General features: G+C 37.6%; 1 protein-coding gene across 2 annotated transcripts in view; it reads right to left on the bottom strand.

Annotated features, from left to right (window-relative positions):
- Positions 1 to 15,898, bottom strand: part of LOC130171604 (protein diaphanous homolog 3-like) — a 161,429-nt gene that overhangs the window by 95,941 nt on the left and 49,590 nt on the right. For both annotated transcript variants that reach the window (XM_056379666.1, XM_056379672.1), the window contains one exon: positions 14,276 to 14,390. In XM_056379666.1, coding sequence (XP_056235641.1) covers positions 14,276 to 14,390 — 115 coding nt within the window. The remainder of the gene's footprint in view (positions 1 to 14,275; positions 14,391 to 15,898) is intronic.

Here is a 15,898-nt window from a genome sequence, read left to right as displayed (position 1 = left end):
GACAGACTAGAAGCATGGTTTTGAATGATCATCACTGTTTAATGTGTCAGCTCCGTCTGAGTTTGACAAGTCACGGCAAGCTGTCAGCTCTGACCGTGGTCTTTACCTCCACAGAAGAGCCCTCCTTTAATCATGTGCACTCCTAAGCCACTCAACCACCCATACGAGCTTAACCCCTCCCACACACAACCATCATTTCCATCAAGAAGTCCCCCAAATATGCTTGTGCAAACTGACGAAACCCACACAAACATGCTTCTTTCCCAGGCCATTATAATCATATGGAAATGGGCTGTCTAATTATCTCTTCCAGCATGCCAGCAGTGGGAAGAGAGCTTGTCTTTCCCCAACTTTCTCTTTAACAGGCTACATTGATCTGGAGATCCTGACCTCCACTGAGAGCAAAGCCTTAATGCTATGGCAAGAAACATTAAAAAGACACAGTGACACTTGTGAGGCATCTTATCCAAGTTTGGAATACCCATACCCTCCCTTCTGACAATTTATTCATTAAAATGTAACTTCTTGTTTGTGACGCTTTCATGCTGAACTATGAAACACCACACCGAATAATGGTTGCCTGTGATTACCAACACTGATTCAAAACCCATGTATAATCAAAATCTATTAATAGACCTAATTTAGGTATATTTAAAGTTATTAACCTGTACAGTATAAAAAATGCTCATGAGAGCAATGAGGAAAACACCAACACTGATTACTACTAATCACCTTGAGGCGAAATTAGGATTATAATGTTTGCATAGATCAAACTAATGCAATATCACTACATGCAGCATATTAATTTATTTAGCAAATGGTCTAAAGATTTAAAGCAAACAATGTAAGGGCCACTTTTCACAGCTTCTATATCCCTCACCACACAAATGCCATGTGCCATGATTGCTTTGTAACTGCTTCCCCAGCACTACATTTTCACCCAGGCAGTGCACAGCTGTAGCAGAGAGATTCCATTACTGCTGCAGGTTACCCACTGTGCTCCTTTCTGTACACACAGTATCTTGCTCGCAGTTCTGTAATAATCAAATTTAGGGTATCCTTATCAAAAATTTCTGAATATGAAAAAAAATGTTTTGGCATCAGCCTACAAAATCCAGTCTTGGTCAGGCTCTAATAGCAAGGTAGTTATAATAAATATTAGGTATTAAGTGATTATTAACATTCATTATAGGAACATTACAGAGCTGGAAATGATAAACGCAATACTTGTTTATAGTGTCTCACTCCAATGTACTGTTTTAATACACAAACTGAACAAGCATACATAGTTATTTTGTTGCGTGTAGTCTGTTTGTTTCTATAAAAATCTCCTCTTCACATTATTAATTATTTATCAGTTAATTTGGATCCCCATTAATGGTTACCTTTACATCCTCAGTGGACACGGTTTAAACAAGATTAGTTTAGCTAGGATAAGGCTGGACAACATCGTAGGCAATCTGCACTCTCCCTCGTGTCAGCTGGTTTCAGCTTTTTATGTGTTTGCGTCTATCCTACTCTTTGTGCTCATATATACAGCATCTTAATACCGCAAAATTCCGAATAAAGCTGCTCACATTTACATGTTTTTCTGTGGAACAAGTATGAAATAATGACTGACGCGCAGCCCATTAAGACTACATGTTAACCAGCAGTCTCTTACAAGCTATTTCCAAGCTCCTGCTCTGCTGCTAAAATATTGATGTCATAACCGTGACATCATCTGAAAAACACACGAAACATATAAATTAAACACAAAGACTGTGCTGTGATTTCAGCTGTATTTACTTGTAAAATGATCACACAGCGAGAGAGTTAGAAGCGCATTCACATAAGCTGCTGTGCAGTCAGCACAGAGAGGTGTGACTGCGGAGGGAAATCCCAACCTCGCGCTCTTGAGGAAATATTGGCCACTCTCTTCTACGGAAAGTAGCAAGGGCACTAGGTGGTTTGTTTTAGAAAAAAGTCCATAAAGGTGTCTCAAAAGTCAGTTAATCTAGAAACAAAGGTGCTACGTTGCCAACACTGCTTGTTCGTGCTTAATCATTTTGAAAACTGATACGACCAACACTCAGCCAGCCAACCAGTCACAAGGAACTAACCTGACCATTTCATTTATGTATACACAAATACTGGATGAGAGTTCATGTCTGACTTCAGACACACTCCTGATAAATGTGCTCACAACCCAATCGTTAAGATCTTTCCATAAATAAAGTGAAAATTCCCATTAGTAAATCACAAAAAAAAAGAAAAGACAAGTTATAAACAAGTTGCTAAAGAAGCTATTAACATACTTTTTTTTTTTAATTATTCCTCAATTTTTAACACTTGTATTCCTTTACATTGTTGAAGTGTTATAACTTTGGAGTAGAGGTAGGTTATTAGCAGATGCCTGTATCCTGGGGAGAAATGGCAAACTGATTTTGAGATCTTCAAGGGTTTCGTCTAATTGGATGTTATTTATTAGCCGAAAAGAAGTCTGAGGAAAGGGCAGCTCTCTTCATGTTGTTGCTCATTTTCCAGGCACTATGGCGATGAATCTGTCTCGCTGCCCTCTCTTGATGAACAGAGTGAGGTGGAAAGAAATAGCTGGTTTATTCCGGATGTCAATTAAGATAACTCTGCTTAGACCATGAATGCCGGTATGACAAAATATATCCATACAGTAGCATGTAAGTATGACATATAACACATTCATCTCCACATATGGAAAAAAATCTTTTAATGGTACAATAAAAATAAAAAATGTATCCTTACGCCAGTAAAAACCTTAAGGAGAGAAGATTTAATGGATCAATGTTTTCACAAAAAAAATTGTTTATAGACTTCTCTTTATCCAAAATGAGGTTGTAAGGAAAGATGTTGTATGATGTACAGATTATAAAGCCATTTAAGGCAAATTTGAAATTGTGAATTTAGGGTTAGTATAGTAACATATAATTATATTATATGGCTTGACTTAAACCATTTCACACTTTAGGGGAAAGAGCTAGTGTTCTTTTTAAATGATTAACACTGGACAAGGAAAAGGAGGAGGAAGTACTGTGCTGAAGATAAATGTATGATGAAAAAAAAAAATGAATGAACTGAGGTTCTCTTGTTTATATAGAAAGTATACAAATGTATGGCAACTACACCTGCAGCAAACATCTCATCTGTCTGACTATCCATCCATCCATCTAAAGTCCATGAAGTGGTATAGGAAACAGGAGTCAATGAAGATGGAGTATGGTAGCCAATATGAGCCACTACACATAAATATGTGGTGCTGTCACCAGGTATTAAAGCCCTAAAACTTTTATATCCATGTCCAGTCACAAGTATCTCACAAATTTTCTCTCACCTTACCCAAAACTCTCCACTAACACCCCGTAATATCCCCATAAACATGATTGCATTGTGAAGTATATGTTACTAATTGTATGTGTAGTCAAAGTCTATAGCTTATCATGTACCACAAACAGCCCCATAAATCAGCTCCATCCCGTTTCACAGAGAGCTGCATTATTATTTCTTTTTATGATCCAGAACAAAAACCAAACAAAGAGAGGCAAAAGGTGAGAGAGGCTACACTCTCCTTGTTTGTTTCAACTGGTGTCCCACTGTCCCTTAATGTTAAACTCACCGTTGGTAGAACTAAATAAATACAAAAGACCAGATGAGACATGAGTAGTACAGTAAGAAAAAGGGAGAGGTTCCACTCATCCCTCAATTCCCACCTGCCAGTGTCTCTAAAACATTCTGTGATTTTCACCCTCTCTTTGTGCTTACACCCACAGGAAAGTCCTGCTATACATGTTTTATCTCCAGCTATTGACACTGATGATCTCAAAGAGCTTCTCTGGAGACTATCTGTGAAATCACAGAAACTGCGCAAAGTTCTGAGAGCTGTCAGCATTCCTCTGGGTGTCCACTCACTACATTTGCTTGTTTGTTTCTCACTTTTTTCTCATATCTGTTCCACTAAGAGGAGAGGCTGAGTGAAAGAAGCAGTGTCTCTTTTCCTCCCTTTGCGTTTTCAAATGTTAGTGATTAAAACTGTATGGAGAAACAATTATACCTATGCTATTATAGTTAATTACACTGTATTACTGTGACTCTACAGCCATTTCAAAAGGGACAATAAAATCCAAAAAGTGTCAGTTTAGACTGATGGAAAGTCTAAATAATACAGTCGAAGTCTAGAATAATCAGTACATTAATGAATGAGGTATGAAGTTACACAAAATATGACTCACTAACTCTCACTGTCCACACCACCAGGTCGGTAAGGGCATATCAACTACATGCAAATGTAAATGTAAACAAAGGAAACAAAGTGGTAACACAATAACTCTGCAGGTGCAACGGTCCTACAGCCATAAACTAAGTTTGAGCAAATGAGCTTCAAGAAACAGAAATGTTTAACCCAACATGTTACCACTTGTAACGCTTTGTCTGTGTCTGTGTATCAAAATCCCACAGAAATTAAACCTAATTTATGTTACCTTTATCAATTAATAACTAGCCCTATGGCCTTTGCTGTGAGGCCATGGAATAATCCCTGGAAAACGTATCAGCCAATAAGTATAAATATGATCTGATTAAAGAAACAGTAGGTAAGCAAATCAACTAATGATATTTCTGATAGCTTACTGCAAGGCCACCAACACAATCACCTATCTAGTCTAAAATTCACAAATCTTAACGCAGACCACACACACTCATCATTAAAGGAAGGAAGGCACATCAGCTTTGAACTACTGTGTGAAATGCAACACAGTCTCATATGGACCTCTAATATTCCTCCTCAAGTTTATAGCTAACAGGATGAAAGGCCCTGCTAGACTGAAACAGTGCAAGCAGTAGAGGTTATCACACCGCACCACAAAACATGCAGAGAGAGGGGAATTGAATCAATGCGCTTAGTGGTCAAGAACTATATACTCCAGTCTAATATTTCAGCCAGGTCAGGCTGAGGGTACATTTTCATATGCATAGGCTGAGAGGAATTAACACAAATACGGTAATTGAATTGCAGCCAATGTCTGTTAATGTTGAGTATTTTCTGTTTGTTGTCTAAAATGTACTTGCTTTTTTTCCATCCAAGCAGTTGCCAAAGATGGAGGTGGATGTTTCAAAATGTACAACAATAGAATCAACAATACAATGTGCGCCTTCAGGTCTTAATCAGCATTCATGTTATTAAGATTTATAAGACTCTCCTGACTCCCTAACTGTGTAATTGTCAGGTTCACTCATGGGATAGATGTTAGGAGACTGAAAAACCTTTAAACAGGAGAATTATTGCCCTCAAATATCAGCAGCTCGCTTATGGAAATTATTTCAGATAAAATATCAAAACAGGTCACACTTCCTTACTAGCTCTTATAGTTATTCCCAACTCATCTGCAGATTAACATCTCACAAAATCTGACATTATAATCTCTGAACTGAGTGGACACAGCTAAAACTGGTACTGTAAATTGAGAGGAGAGGCAACGAATGGGTGAAAGCAAAAAAAAAAAAAAAAAAAAAAAAGAACTACTAACCTTTGGTTTCTGTTCCAGCACAAACATGAAGGCAGATCATGCAGCGAAGCAGAAGTTGCAAGAAGAGAATAAATAAAAAGCAGGCGGAGACAGGAAGAGAAAGAGAGACAGAGAAAACAGGAGAGAGAAGAAAAGCTGGTTAGTGATGTTTGAAGTTAGCATTATTTCAGACATTTTATTGTCAGCAGAGAGACAACAGGAAGCATGGCACCGAATATAAAGTGTTGTTACAGTCCACCGACAGGGATTTTGTATGCATTCACAGAAAGAAAGTATCAGTATCATTGTTATGAACTTGGACAGTTTAGTTTCAGTCTATATTTCTTCACAATAATGGACTTGTCAAACGTAGAAACAGAGCAGGGTTCCAATTTCTCGTAATCACAGAGAATTACACAACATCAAGATTCTGTCAATTCATGGAGAGGCTTAATGTTCTAGCAGTGATGAGTGATTTGAGTCACCAGAGGCATTAAAAGTCAATGATGTATGTCTCATAATCTCATCAGACATTACAGGTCAGAGCCTTGGTTCTCTCATTGCATGCATTAACATTCTAACTTCCCAAGGTACAAATCTTCATCTGTCACATTTTTAATACATGTGGATGCTTTTTGATGCACATTCTGCAGCAAAAACACGTGGATTTCACTTGTCATGTGTAGAAGAGGATTTGAAAGATTTAAATGAAGAATCTGAAGACTGTACATTTTGAATTGAGCTTGTGAGAGGAAAAAAAAAAACCTTACACAAGCTTGAAACACAAAACACAATTTTCTCATTGACTTCAAATTCTTTGATGCGTGTGTGAATATTTTCTTAAAAAGTACATTTCACTGCCCAGGTCCTCATGTGTTTTTCAACAGGAATGCTTCCATAAAACAGAACACAACTCCCATTTGGGATGTCTGCAGTCATGAAACTTAAGACATCTCCATAAAAATGCAGATTTTTTACAGTCACTTCACTGCTACTTACTACACGGGTCAGAAGACAAATTGCTACAATGAATTACAATAGTGCTACAGCTTATATCACTTTCGCTTCTCTCTCTTTTGAAGTTCCTTGATGAAGCTCTGAGAAGAAGGACTCCTCTCTACCCTTATGGGCTCCACCCTCATCATATAAGACACTAACCACAAAGACTGCAATTAAAGCCCTCAGATGCCAAGGGAACAGATTAAAGCTCAGAGTTCAGAGGGAGACAGTCTAGCATCATTAGCTATGCTTAACATATAATCTGTGATTAATAATCACAATGAGATAACCCTCACTCATGGATCTAATGATTAACTTTCTTTCACCCCTCACTATTCATATTCAACCTCAAAGTGTATGTGAATGACTTCTGTCATACAGCACCTCCTCTTTTCTCAAACTATATAATCAGTGATCAAAGAACAAGGCACAACTTTGACACAACTTTTTCACAGCAAAGGAAAAAGATGTGTGAGCAGTGAGTATTGTAGGTAGACAGGGAAAATTTAGCATAGCATATGTTGTTTGTTTTTTTTGCTTTTTTTTTAACACATCTACATTGTAAACATTTGCTATCTGAAACTTAAAATAACTTGAAACTTGAAAAAAAAATGCTATTATGTAAGCTATTCTAAATAAAAATATGAACACAGCTGCAGACTCAAAGTGTGTGTGTTACTTAAATGCAAGCTGTCAACACAGAATACTTCAGTGTTTCCATAATGGTGAATATATCATTGGATATAATACTTTTACAACATTTTGGAAGAAAAACCCTTTCCTTATTTGTGATATTTCTTTGTCCTAACACAATTGATATCTGATAGCACTGAAATAAATTATTAGGAAAGAAAATATCATGGTCCACAAACTGTCAATGCAGCAGCTCGTGAAACAGCATCTTACAATCTGTGTATAAAAGTATAAACTTATACAGTATACCACATGTACGGCGTAAATAGGGTTACTTATTCATATATTTCTTTTAAGTATGTTTTGGGGCATCTACATGCTTTTATTTTTGACAGGAGAGAGATGACATGAAATGAGGGAAAGAGAGATGCAACGTGAGATCACACCAGTCTGACTCAAACCAGGCACGCTGCTGTTCACGGCTGGTGTCTTAACCTCTAAGCTACAGTGAGCCCTTTGTGTGAATCTGAGAATTAAGAGTCAGTTACACTGCTGTAAAAGTTTGTATAACTCTAGGTTTTTCCCCAGTTTTTCATACCTACTGCATGTCAAAAGATACAGCATTTGCATGTGAATGTGAGACAGACAGGAGCAATTCTATTCAATGTATTCTGTTGTAGTCATTTTGCACTAAACAGCTATTTATGTAAAAGTTTACAAGTCACATTATCTATGTTTATGGAAAAATTGCCACAGAGATGATATGAGATTTAATCTGTATGAAATAAACTAATATAACCTTTCAGTTGTATACTATAGGAAGATGATAACATCTCAGGAAGCCAGTAGGAGGAAATGGGACTGCGTGCCTGGAGTTGCAATGGCCTGAACTGACCAGGCCCTCACACACAGAGTAGAGAAAAAGAGGGAGGGAAATATTAAAGACTGTGGAATGAGGTCAAAAGAAGTACGAAATATGTATGTGTGCGCATGTGTTGGGAGGTGCTAGGCTATAGAAAGGGAAGTTATTTAATGGCTAGACCGGGGGATATTATAATAAACATAGGTATTAATGTTTATCAAGAAACTGGACATGAGCAGCATTGAGGCAAATCTTACATTTTAAGCTCTACAGCCGCTGCCTTGGTAAGTGCCTTAAAATTGCCCGAATGGTCCAAACACCCCTATATTCAAGGAGCAAAAGCAGCGGCGGCACCATCAACAGTGGTACTAGTGGCTATATTAATCTTACTTTCTTTCCCTCGGGAATTTAAATTCTCTACTACCTCTTGAGAAAAAAAGTAATTTCCAAAACTATTCCTTCCAGTTTGCCTGAAACGGCTCATCTCAAAAGGTTGGCTGGCTGAGTTTCTGACATTCCCTCCACAATACACAGACTCACTCCAAACCTCCCATTTCCCATGCTTTTGAAAAGTTGATGGGAAGTTTTACTATTTTGTGAATACAAGTGGAGACAGACACTTGTCTACAGCAGTTTTATCTTACACAAAGCAAGCCCCTGTCCCCTTCCATGCATTCACTCTTGCAGAGCAGCAGCTGTGTTAAGAGACAGCAGGCAAGGAAGGAGAAGTCGAAAGTGATACAAAAGAACACCAGGGATAGAGTTGGCTTTCCTGTCTTAGCATCCAGGAGAGTGGATGTCCAACCAAAGTCCGACGAAACCTGGCAGGACCCGAAGGAGGAAAAAAAAATTATAGCCTTTTGACGGTCATTTACAAGGTGCCCACACGTGTAATCAGGGTAAACAAGCTGTGAGTGACACACAAACTCAGCGCTTCAGTTTCTGTAACTGTGTCGGGTTCAAACTTAAAAAACTGAATGCCTGTCGGGTTCAGGTTCCAGCTCAGGGGAACCTCAAAGCAAATTCACACTAAATCTTGTATCGAGGAAAAGCATCATTGCACTGAATATTGTATGAATAATCATACAATATAATAATATCATGATACATCTCTATCATGAATTCAGAGTTCTGCCTTAGCATCCAAAATCATTCTCTACAGCTCTATAAGCTTGAGATAATTATTAGTTACAAAGAATAGAAACTAAATTTGACAAGAAGTAGTAACAAATGATTGTGTTTTTCTGGAATAAATGAATAAAGTCTGTGTGATCCCAAGTTAAATTTGTTTGTGTGTACATGCACGCAGGTGTTAATGAGAAGAGCCGAGACAACCTGTATAAACACAGGATGGGTGTCATAATTAACAACATAAGAAAAGAGTCTTTCTTTCAAATGAGTGAGGAAATGGGAAATCAACATTTTCCTGCAGCAACATTCAATCTTATCTGACCACCACCATTGATTTACTGTGGCAGGTTACAATCAGTCTTCAGAAATATTCCTCATCATTCCTGCAGTGTTTCTTCTTGCAGCAAATGTACTAAAGCAGCTTTGTATATCAGTGCTTGACGTGTATGGGAGCAAAAGGCACTTGATTAAGTGACATCTTGATTTCGCAACGGTTTTGAAAAGTCTCTGTAAGCCTGAATTTTTGTCTAGATACAGTAATATCCAGCACTACTAGACACTGCATAATTGTGTATTGATATATTTCAAAGTGTACTAAATTGCTCAATAAACTAAAATTATGGGTGCTCCCATCAGTCTTAGCCTAGTGACCTGTGCAGTCTCTAAGTTAAGTGGCAACAGTTGCAGAGGTCCAAAAAAAAAAAAAAAAAAATCCAACAGTGCAACTACAGGATTCGCTACTAAAACAATCCATCTAACTGAGTCTAATTAGTTTTATTGAAATCTAACTAAAATGTGAGCTGCATAAAAATATTCTTTCATAGTAACCTGGAGAAATATTATTGGAATTTTAATGGTTAACATCAAACCAGATGCTAAATGTGCAGGCATCTGCGGTAATATTCTTTTTAAGACTTCACATTAAATGACTATTTTGCCAAGTATGTTTACAGAGCATGGTTACGTTTAAAACATGTTTGTACCATCCAAGTCATATTTGTTTCCTGTTTTACACTATGTGTGTTATGTAACATGTTTTCATTATTTGTTTGTTTTTATTACATTAATTATTCAACCATAACCCTAACCCTATGTTTTAAAACCGACAACTTACTGTATGACATTCCATCTATTTGTCTACTATCTGGCAAGTAATGAAAACACTGCCTTGGCTAATGCACAGTTATTGGAGACATCAAGATTTCAACATAGTTGACATTCTCCTCTAGACTAATTAGGCTGTTTCCTTGAAAGGATGTAGAGGCGTTTGATATTTATCTGTAAGGTTGAGGCGTAAGAAGCTACGCACATCACTAATGAGTCCAAACACAGAATATACAGTGACTAGAATAATTTGAGGTGTAATCAACCTCGGAAGTTATCGCATTTGGTTATAAAAGAGCCGATATGTGGGGCTGCAAAGAGAAATAGGGGATAAGTATACAACCTGTGAAGGATTGTTAAGAGTAAATGGCTTTGGAGAGCGTTGATACCCTGTTTACACCTGGTATCAAAATGCATCTTGGGTGATCCAAACACAAGTGGACAGCTGACACACTTCGCTGTTTACACCTGTGTCAATCATGCATCTCAAAAGTGTCCAGCTGACCAAAATTCAGATTTAGTTACTGCCTACGTCACTTCCATCTGCATAAACGGCCTGGTTACGATGGCAGTCCTCTAGAGATTTGGCATCTGGTTTCACTTGAACTCCAATCACGTACATCAGTGGTCCTCTCCATTTTTTCAAGGGTTGGCGCACTTTCATCAAAACAACCACCACATCCTGCACTGATGACATATTTTCCTGTCACATCCTTGTTGGGACACATCAGGATGCATTAGCGCTAACCCTGAAAAAAGATATGTGGTACGGTAAGTGGTTTGAGTGATCCAATCGCAATGCGTCTTGGTGGTGGTTGTCCACTTGTGGTTTGATCACCCAATACGCATATTAATGCCAGGTGCAGACAGATCTTAGTTGACCCTGGTTGCTTAACAGAAATAAGTCCACAGTTCCGTAGCCTGAAGAAAAAATACAAAGACTCATTAACTCTCAAGTGCTGAATACACTGGCACTGCTATGGGTTGTGTTAAGTAGGAAAAAAAAGATCTAATATAAGCTGAACTAGGAAATTTTAAATACAACTGCTCTGTATGCATTAAGATGATACATAGGTTGTGAGGACTTGGAACACGATTACTTTCAAGTCAAAAACAACCAAAAACAGGAGGACAGATAGGAAATTTAAAGTCAAATATAAAGAAGAGAAAGACTCTTAGTCTGAGCTATTTTTTTTTTTATCTGATCGTTTTTTTGTCTGATGGGTCATTTTGGCCGAGTCAATAAAAGGAACTGATCTTGAGTTATAACCCGAAAGTTTTGGAAGGAAAATTATGAGGTAAATAAGTACTGGAGCCAGACCGATTTATTGGCTGGATGATTTTATCGGCCAATATTGGCCTATCACAGATATATCTGTATCGGCGCATATATTTTATATTTATTGTCAAACTGTAAAATATCCTGCTCTCATTACATTACATATCAGTCGGCCTCTAATAAGTACCTTGCAAAATAGTTTGTCAAAAAAAAAAAGATACCCTGTGTGGAGGTAATGTGAGAATACTGTGAATATTGGAATGCAAAAACTGAAATGCTTCACATCATGATAAATCAACATAAACAAGTAAAAATAATTTATGAAGTCTTTTCTAGATTGCTTCTTCTTACTGCCTCAAACAACTCACCATCCAACATATCGCCTGTGCTTAATGCTACTCTGCAATTGGTCAATTAGATTGAAACCATAATCCTTATAAACATTACAGAACGTTGTCTTCTTACTGTTTCATTCCTAATTGAAAGCTTCTATTCATTTATGTTGTTTAGGACAGGACATGTGTAACAGAGGTTTACAGCTAATGAGCAGAGACTTGAGAGAAGAGCACAGAAATCAACTCATATTGTTCCTTATGGTCTTATTCAATTTTGTCTGCTCTGACCTGCTCGCTAAAAAGTAAAATCACCCATTTATCGCAATTTGCTCACTGAGGGGATGTTTTCAAGTGGCATTGACCCCCTGCCAAAAACCACTCTGAACAGATAAACAAAGGAGCTATAACAGATATTTCCACTGCGAATATAATGTCTCCTTAGTCAAAATAAATATGTGTTTCATTCTCACAAATACAGTAATATAAATTCTGGTTGAATGTGTAGTTCCTCTTAATGCTGTGAATAATAATAAAAAACAATCACTATATTTTTTTTTTACATTATTAACATGCGGTCTGCAAAAACAGTGATGTTCTCAAAACAAACTGTTCCCAGTCCCCATCGCTACTCAGCAGTTTGTGTACAGGATGTCAGGGACTCACTGAGAAACTACTGCACACATCACAAAACAATGAGGAAGTTTGAAGGGATAAAAATTAATATTTAATGAGAAAAACTGAGTGAATACTGTTTCATACTGTGTCCTTTTTAATGTTTAATGATGATCCAGATGCTGCTGCTCTTAAGTGAGATGAAACATGATGCTACATGGCTGTGTTAATAAGAAGACAAACCCACATGCACATACGCATACACGTACATTCACTGACACACAGCAGCAGTCGCAACTAGGTCTAACAGCTCAACCCACCAGTCATGCTGTTCCTACAACCTCCACTGGGATGGGAAGAAACAGCGAGAAAAACAACTGAGAGAATAGATTCAAAGAATGTGAAAGGCTTGATTTTAGTCAAATCTTTCATGCGTTTCTCGCCAAATCTAAAATGCATTACATATAAGCAGAAACAACCCGGCAGACGGCATACTGCAGAGCAGGAGCGCTTTTGCATGCCTCCTCATTTGATGAGAAGTGTGTTTCATGATTACTGTAAAATAAGATGCAGTGTGCGAACGTGTGGAAGCTCTGGGTCGTTACCCGAACAGAATACAATTGTGTGCTGGTGGACATCCTTCCTTTGCCCCTCTCCAGAGAACACCTGCTTGACTGTCTGTCTACCTGTTTGCCATTTAGATCTGCCTCCATTATTCAACACCTTGACAGTAGAGAACAAGGGTGCATTGGTGTGTAGGGGGGGCTTCTGTGTGGTTTGAGGGGATGAGAGCATAGAGTTGTGACAGGTAGATAACACCTGGATGAATAATTCAGATTGGTGTAAGCTAGCTGAGTCAGTGACAAGGCAAGAAAGAAAAAACAAGATGTGAATAAATCATCAGAGAAGGGACTAATAGACCAAGCACAGGAGAGGACCAGACTGATAACATCTCTTGCTGCCTCCTGCTGTACCTTTAATCATTCCAACAACTTGTACAAATTAATATTCTAGCTCTTACCAACCATACTAATGTGTGAGGACGGAACCGTATGGTGTCTCATCATGCAGCATTACCACCAGGAATAGTGTAAATAGCCCACCAAAATCTATAATAGCATGACAACCTTGGGGACTCGGATTCAGCAAGGACTGCTGACTACTAACTTATCTGTTAGAGACTGTACTAAAACTGCAAAAGAGGGACAGGCATGAGATACGAGACAGTGAGATAGAGTTGAACATTATTCCAACATTACTTTTCATCATTTCTCCATATACCTGTATTTCGACTCAATTCATACAGTAGAAAAAAATTATGTCCATATTTCTCATGATTGACTGACTACATTTTTAAAGGATTGATCATGAGTTGTTCTTTCTAGCATGTAGTTTAAAATACTAGTAAAAAAAAAAAAAAAAACACCAACATTGACCACACTGAAATGCTCAGCCAAAGTCCCACATGAGACTGAAAGGTGCGAGAATTAGACAGGAGAGAAAGTAAAGTGAAGTGGCAAGAGTTGGTGCCGAGTAGAAATATACTGTGTGTGCAGAATAATCTATACAGGAATATATGTGATTGGACATGTCCTGAAGGAAGTTCTCTGTAAAACTAAAGTTCAATAAAACAAAGAAAAATTGATTATGTAAGTCACAAGTTAAATAATATATTAAGTACAAATGCTTGGTTGTGTGAAAACACCTGCCAGTTAATGACAACAAAGCTGTCTCATCATACAACTGCAGCAGTCAGTAAGATGGATGTTAAATAAGTAAGGATATAAAAATGTAGTGAGAGCCTGACCTGTTCTTTGTGAACCAAAAGTGAGAGCGACTCTGCTCAGTAAGTCTGGTTTTGCATATCGGTCCTCATCAGCCAGCACCCAGAAGCAGCTCTCTGACATTTCCTGGGGACGAATCTGAAAACCCACATTCACAGTTCAGCATATTTAGTTTACACAAGGTTGTGTATTTTACCAGTCACACAAGCTACAGAGGGAAATGTATGTATATATATATATATATATATATATATATATATATATATATATATATATATATATATATATATATATATACATAAAAAAAGCTACCAAAAAAAAAAAAAAAAAAAAAGCTACAAAAGACTAAATCATGGACTTGCTGCAAGATAGTCCTGTCAGTTCCTAAAGTAAATATACAATGTCACAAATGTTAATGTGCCAATTAAAGTTAACACTTGGAATTATATTCTTGTGAACTTGTTGCACAGTAACTACAATAAGACATATTCAGTCAAAATGGTCAACCACAAAATGTAGAAAAAAATTCAAAAGGAAGGCAGAAGAAGAGATATCGAATGATGATTAATTTGCCTTGCTTTACACATTAACACACAGTACAGTATTGGTATTGCCCAAAAAAGAAAGTGTGAATGTGAGACTTTTTAGCCAGTGAAGTATACCACAGACCAACTGAAACAATTGTGAGAAACCAATAAGGTCTGTGTATAGACGCATTTACGATATTAATAAAAGAAAAACATGTGTGACCAGGGCTGACATCTTGCAAGAGAATAGCTCTTTAAATTTATTTCAAGCCCCATTTAGCAATATTTTCAAAATGAAAATGTCCCTTAATGTGAAAGGGTTGTTAGTACTGCTGATGCCTTGGCGAATTCAACAGCCTACTCTGCAAACTTTAGCACCTAAAATCAAAATGAAAGTTGTCACTGCAAGCCCTAAGCTTAGACAGGGCAACTGGAACTAAGAAACCCATATGTTATTCTCAGGACTTGGTGGAACAAAGTTAGGCTGAAATGCTCAGAAATATTGGAATTAAAGTTCCACTGCAGTCAGGTGAAACATCAACATCATCAAATGAGATGTTCAAGTGGCCCTATATCCGTTAAATATGTAAACTGCTTGCTAACACAGTAGTTATAACAATACCATGTCATGTTTATCAACTACTCTCTAAAACTAGCTGAGCCACTCTTGTTGTAAGTCTGAAATCTTACTACTGAAGAAGTTTCAGAACAGCTTTGTCCTGAACATAACCATATGTGCGGGTCTCATACAGCTGTGCCATAAGACAGGTCCTCCTCATGTCCTACTAAAAGGTTCATGTTCAAGCATATGGTTTAGTTTGCTGAACACCTGTACCAATGTACATCTGTTATTAAATTATTAATCATACCACAAACTGATATCACTTGGTGTGTGAACTAATAATACTCTGCGGAGAACAACATCTGCAGAGGGACCACTGAGGCTGCTCTGACAATAGCATCTGATCATCTGTTATTTTCAATTATTACTGGCTTGGCATGGAGGTAGGAAGTTGTTGTTTAATTCTTGGAAAAACATCTGTAATGTTCAGGCGCTGCCAATGAACATCAAGAACAAAGTTGAGAGCAGAGAAAAAGGCCACTTTAAATGTCTTCCCT

This window comes from Seriola aureovittata, chromosome 1 (assembly GCF_021018895.1).
Source record: "Seriola aureovittata isolate HTS-2021-v1 ecotype China chromosome 1, ASM2101889v1, whole genome shotgun sequence".
In the NCBI taxonomy this organism is placed as follows: domain Eukaryota; kingdom Metazoa; phylum Chordata; class Actinopteri; order Carangiformes; family Carangidae; genus Seriola; species Seriola aureovittata.
The sequence above is the reverse complement of the archived record's forward strand: the minus strand, read 5'-3'. Positions and strand labels throughout refer to the sequence as shown.